Below are 6,606 nucleotides of genomic sequence, written 5' to 3' on the forward strand. Positions count from 1 at the left end.
AAGCCTTCAATAGAGCACTATTGGAAATTAGACGTGCTTTATTATAATCCTCTTTTGCACAGAATAAATATGTCTTATAATAGGTTCAGCTCTATTCTGAGATGCTGGCATTTTACAGAAGTTCAAATAGGTGTAATTGGACAACTCAGAACTCATAAAATCGACCCACTCATACATAAAGTAGTAAACAACTTTCGTAGTCTTTATATACCGTCCGATATTATTGTCGTAGATGAATCTATGGTCAAATTTCATGGGAAGTTGTTAATAAGAACCTATAACCCAGCCAAAACTGATCGCTATGGTATGAAAATATACAAGGCCTGTTCAATAGATAGTTACACATGGTCCTACCAAATTTATGACGGGAGGTCGCATCAGTTAGAGGGTCTTGACAAACCGGGTTCAACAGTTATACAACTCACAGAAACGCTTTTAGATGAAGGTCGTATTATTATTGCTGACAATTATTACACAAGTTTACCATTGGCTGAGTATCTAAAAAGTCGCAAAACGGATTTGTGTGGTACAATTCGAAAAAATAAAAGAAATTTGCCCGAAGAAGTAGTAAAGGCGAAGTTAAAGAGGGGAGAACAAATAGCTAGACAGAAGGACAATCTGTATACTGTACTAAAATGGCATGACAAACGTGATGTCCTTATGATCTCAACCTGCCATGGAGATAGTGTTTCTAATGTCACTACAAAACGAGGAGATGTACTTAAACCAGACGTAATAATTGACTATAATGATGCTAAAAAAGGTATTGATATTGCGGACCAATTAGCCTCATTTCATTCTCCATTGCGCAAAAGCTTAACGTGGTATAAAAAAATAGCAATAGATATACTATTTCATGTCGCCGTTATCAACGCCAGATGCATATATAACGAATTTGCTGATGGCCCTAAGTTGACCGTTTTACAAGTCCAAGAATATCTAGTTCGGCACTTGCCGCTATAATGTCCACACAGGTCATGTTGACATGTTTGTAACACAAGTTACATTTTTATACAATTTGACATGATATACATTAATATCATTCGATATTTTTTTTTGTTTTCACATATTATTTTTAAAATTGTTAGTTTGAGGACCGTGCGAGAGTTTGCCTAGTCATTTCACTTTTAGTTAATTATATTCTGACAGTGTGAGCATTTGTGTGGCCTACCCAAATGTTCTTTTGGTTGGTATTGTTCGTCGGATCATTCAGCAACAGCCGTCAGCTGAGCTCATTGTAAACTGACACATGCGTGCTGCCATCTGAACAGGTCCGCTCAAACTGCTGTGGTTCTTTCCTCAAAAGACCACTACAGAATAAACTTGCACGGTTCTCCGACATCTTTAATTGATTTTGTCTGGACTTTAAAAGAGACTATGACCTCTGAGTTTGTTTCGGCATTTCTTCTCAGAGTAGTCGGATAGGAAATGCCGGCCTCATCTAGCTATTTGAAATATTGACGTGTAAAAGTGTTATTTTATAATCTATTTACAGAAATAAATATCATCATTTATCATTTATCATTTATCACTTGCTTGGACCTGCAGCATCAACCTCAGAAAGTAATCGTCCTCAAAGATCATCAGTATCCTGTAGCTCTCCAAGATCTTCAATTGCTTCTTCAAGCAGTTCTGGACATTCTTTGCAGGAAATCCCACGAAATATACATAATAAGCTCGTACGAAAGAGATGCACTGGGTGCTATGCCAAATTGAAAAATGAAGGATTATTGGCGAGAAAAGCGAAGCAAGTTCACACCGAGTGTAAAATGTGTAATAAGGCATTCTGTTTACAATGTTACAATGAGAAACATGCTTAATTTTGTTATATTCTCTTAAAAATAAACCCTCAATTTACCTTAGTGTTGATTTTTATTTACTGCCAATTTCTTCAAATAATAAAACGTAACTTATAAAAAAATCACGAAATTTTCTTCTGTCATCATAAACTATAGGTTTTTTGCTACACGTCCACGAATTTTTAAAAATTTATCGTGTCAAGTTCACACTAAAATAATGTGATAAGATCGCATAGAGAAATGAGTCACCTGTGACTCATGAACTTATTCCAATACGCTCTCATGAGTCATATATGACTCACTGGACAGGGAAGTTGTTAAAAATAAAGTCCATAAGTATGGTATAAAATTATATATGTTAGCAGAAAAGCATGGTATTTGCATGAAAATACATTTGTATGCTGGGTCTCAAGACCAAGTCGTGGGAGGAAAAGATCACGTAAAGAAAGTAATGCGTGTTTTAATGAGCAATTACGTTCATAAAGGCCACTCTTTATATGTGGATAATTATTATTCAAGTGTAGGCATGGCTGAAGAATTCTTAAATAAAAACACTTATATAACTGGTACATTACAATTTAATAGAAAAGGCAATCCTGTACAAGTAATAATTACCCGATTGCAGCCAAATGAAGCATGTATTATGCACAATAGTAATAACGTTACGGTCACAAAATGGAGAGACAAGAGAGAAATTAGTTTTGTAAGTACAGAGCATAATAGCGAATATATACAAACACAAAATAAATATGGAAACATTTCCTTTAAACCAAAAGTGCAAGTCAAATATAATAAATATATGAGAGCGGTTGATAAACATGATCAAATGTTGAGTTACTATTGTGCTGAACATAAAACATTAAGGTGGTATAAAAAAGTTATCATTCATGTAATTCAAATTAATATATTCAATGCCTTTTTAATGTTTAATTTAGACAGAGAAACAAAAATTAGTTTGTATGACTTCAGGCTTCAAATTATTGAGTTTCTCTTGCCTAAGAAACCAAGCGTAGAAAGACATTCTGTGCCAGGTAGGGTTCATGTTCCTGACCATTTGCCTAAAACAGGTGGAAAAAAAATTAGGAAAAGATGTAGGCGGTGTTATAATACAACAACAAAAAAGAGGGCAAGTTTATTTTGGTTGCCCAGATTGCCCAGACTTTCCTGGGTTATGTCTGGGGAATTGTTTTAGAGCATACCACAATTATTAAACTAATTAATTTTTTCTTTGTTGATTAGTCATCACCATAATATGACTGCCATAAGAATACGATTATAATATACCAATTATTGTAAAATATTTGTACCTGATTTTTATAAATATGATTCTTGTAATTATTATTATTAATAAATGTCTTGTTTATTATCTTTCTTTATTTTTTCCCTTCGTATTGTCTAACAGTATTAATTAGTTTTTCATAACACTCCAAACGTTTGTCGGCTGGTACATTTCTCAACCGAAAAGCAAGCATTATGCCTAAATCATGCTCAAACTGAGCATAAATTGGAGGCTCATCTTGTGTATTCAATTCTGCTGTAAAATCCTTAGGGTAAGGATACACGACGACACCAGACACCAGACACTAAGTGTATACATCGAATGTCTGTGTGTGTACATCGCCGCGACACATAGTTGCACATGTAATGACGGTGTCGCTCAGTGTCAGTGTCGCTGCCGTGGAGACAGGACGCACGCGCTGTCCGCAACGAGTGTCGATAATTTCGAACCTGCGCGAAATTTTTAGATAGACCAATGACGTCACGAGCTTGGTCAACCGAGGAAATAAAATCATTGATTTTATATTATGAATCGCTGCCAGAGCTATGGCAAATATCAAATCCCGATTATAAAAATCGAGTAAAGAAAGCAGCAGCGGTAGAAAGTCTGGCCGAACAATTTAATACTTCTGCATTAGAAATAAATAGAAAACTGCACAATTTACGAACGCAGTTTAATAACGAACTGAGAAAACTTAAAAAAAGAAGAGTGGCCAAGGCACAGATGAAAATTACGCAAGCACTTGGGATTACTTCACAAGTTTACAATTTTTAATGCCGAGTACCTTACCAGCAAATGAAACAATACAAAATTTGGTAAGTTGTCTTTATTATTTATTGGTTTATTGTTAATTTCAACTTATGTATCTGTACTGCCAGCTAACTTCGCCTTCTGGAGATACAAAATATTCTTTATATTCTTCACGGATTTCTTTACTTTCATTAGACATGTTGGATGCCAGTGGTCTGTTTGAGAACAATATATTATCCGGAGGGGGGTCTTGTCTCCAACTGCCAGGAGTTACTACACCATCAATTTCCTCGTCGAAGGAGCCTTGTGGTGCATACACATGCCGTGAACTCCGTTCCAAGAGAAAGTTATGCAACACGCAGATTGCAGTTACAAGTTTTATAACTTTTTCAGGACATAGTTCTATAGGTTTCCTTAATATTCTAAATCTGTTTGCAAGTAAACCAAAGGCATTTTCTACCACTCGTCGAGCTCTCGACAGTCTGTAGTTATAAACACGATTAGGTCCAGGTTGGTTACGAAAAGGAAAAGGTTTCATTAGATAAGGCTTCAATGGAAAAGCATCATCAGCTATAATGACATAGGGTACATATTTAGCCCTACCGGGAAGAGGCATTGGTGGCGGTATATTAAGGCTGCCGTTGCTTAAAGCATTTGAAAGTGAACAATTTGCAAACACGCCTCCGTCGGAGATCCTCCCATTGCATCCTACGTCTACATAAATAAATTTGTAATTAGCGTCAACTAATGCCATTAACACAATACTGAATGTACCTTTATAATTATAGTACAGACTCCCACTATGTTGGGGTGCTTTTATGACCACGTGTTTTCCATCTAGTGCTGCAATAGCATTTGGAAAATTCCATTTGTTTTTAAAATCTTCTGATTTTTTTTTCCAGCAATCTTCTGATGAAGGTACCTGTAATACAAAACAATAATTAATAAAAGTTATCATTTAATATTAAATAAATAATATTTTACCCACTTTATGAGCATTAATATAGTTTTTAAAATAAACATTTATTATTATTATTTTCAGAATTCTCCTACTAATAGCGAAAATTTGGAATCAACAGTTTCACCAAACTCCGACAACCTCTCTCGATCTCAACGAACCTCTAAAAAACGAAAGAAGGAAGACGAAGCTTTAGAGCGAGCGATAAGCGTGTTAGACAAATCTGATGATGCTGCCATTTTTGGTGATTTCGTGGCTGCTGCGATACGGAATATGAGGTCAGAAGCCCGTAAAAGAGAATTGAAACGTAAAATTCAACGTATCATTCTAGACATGGAAGAATTGGATGAAGCCGATCAATATTCACGTCCATCTACTTCACAGTCTTATGGTCCCCTTACTCCACTGCCAAATGCGACTTGAGAAAGTTCGGAAGACACTAATGTAACGTACGAAAGTTTGTAATAAGTTTATAAGTTTGTCGATTCACCAAATTTAAACTTTTCATATTAATAACTAAATTAAAATATTACTTAAATATAAATATTTTTTTATTTACTTACCTCCATGTAATTTGGTTTTAAAAATCTATAAATAGCATCGCAACATTCTGGTATTATTTTGGAGATAGTCTGTTGTGGTACCCGAAATAGGTATGAGAGCGATCGATACGAATCTCCTGTAACGAATAAAATTTATCATTAAAAATGTGGTTATAGATATTTTATGGTGTAAAAATATGATAGTAAATATTTACCTGACGCCAAAAATCTTAATGTTATCGCCAAACGTTCTTCCACACTAATAGCTAGTCTCATATTCGTATCTTGCTTCTTAATAGCAGGTGAAATCTTGTTACATAAATATTGAAAATCGTCGTGTTTCATCCGAAGAAAGTTTTTGTAACATTCTGGATCTTCGTTTTTCAATTCAGACAACAATTGGTTATATGCCCCTAGCTGCGCTCTTCTTTTAATCCAATCTTTAACCCATACAGATCTCTTTTTACGCCGACGCATTTTAATAGAAACACATATCGCGACAATCGCGGCAGCAGCACGTCTATTCATGGCGATGAAATGTCCCAAACTGAATCGTGTAGACGGCAAATACACTTCAACCGGTACACTAAATGTATATACTAACTAGCTTTTGCCCGCGACTTCGTTCGCGTGGAATAGTGACTTCCGGCAAATTTTTGGTTTTAACCACATAGTTCCCATAGCTATAGGCTGATGATGATGATGATGAGTTCCCGATCTCGCGGGATCTTTTCAAAAATGAGATGTGGAAGATATTCCAGGGAACTCTTCAAAAATCAACATAATGAGCTCTGCGTTTGATTTTAATAGATGTATACTCACTTAGGGCATTGAAAAAATAGTTTAAAAACGGACTTTAACTAAAGAAATATTATAATCTTTCCGAACTTAAGATGAAAACTAACTTAAAACTAAAGAAAGCTACGAATTACGAATTTATAACAATTAAAAAAGAAATTATATTAGAACCTATCCTTTATGCTATAATAACCAAGCTTAAACTAAATAATTTAAAAGAAACGACTTAAATCTAATCTAATTAATTTATAAATTAGACTTACAATTTTATTAAAAAAACTAACTACAGTAACTACTAATAATCGATATCAAACTAAACCTACGTTAAAAAGTTTAACCAGAAAACCAGGAAAACCCAACAAATAAACTTATTAATTGACAAATACAACGAAACCATTTAGAATAATTATACGAAACAGCAGGACCACTACAGACAAATAATCATACGACTGATAATACACATTTTCTACAATAGTACCG

At 34.7% G+C, this 6,606-nt stretch overlaps 1 protein-coding gene across 1 annotated transcript; it reads right to left on the minus strand.

The window, feature by feature from the left end:
* Window positions 1-1,154: 1,154 nt before the first annotated feature.
* LOC118268641 (uncharacterized) lies at window positions 1,155-5,856 on the minus strand. The gene is made up of 3 exons (XM_035583204.2): window positions 5,544-5,856; window positions 5,350-5,465; window positions 1,155-4,750 (listed from the first exon to the last, which is right to left on the minus strand). Exons 1-3 carry the CDS (start codon window positions 5,854-5,856, stop codon window positions 3,932-3,934), a joined length of 1,248 nt encoding a protein of 415 aa, XP_035439097.2. The 3' UTR covers window positions 1,155-3,931.
* Window positions 5,857-6,606: the final 750 nt, after the last annotated feature.

Source organism: Spodoptera frugiperda, chromosome 18, assembly GCF_023101765.2.
Source record: "Spodoptera frugiperda isolate SF20-4 chromosome 18, AGI-APGP_CSIRO_Sfru_2.0, whole genome shotgun sequence".
Taxonomy (NCBI): domain Eukaryota; kingdom Metazoa; phylum Arthropoda; class Insecta; order Lepidoptera; family Noctuidae; genus Spodoptera; species Spodoptera frugiperda.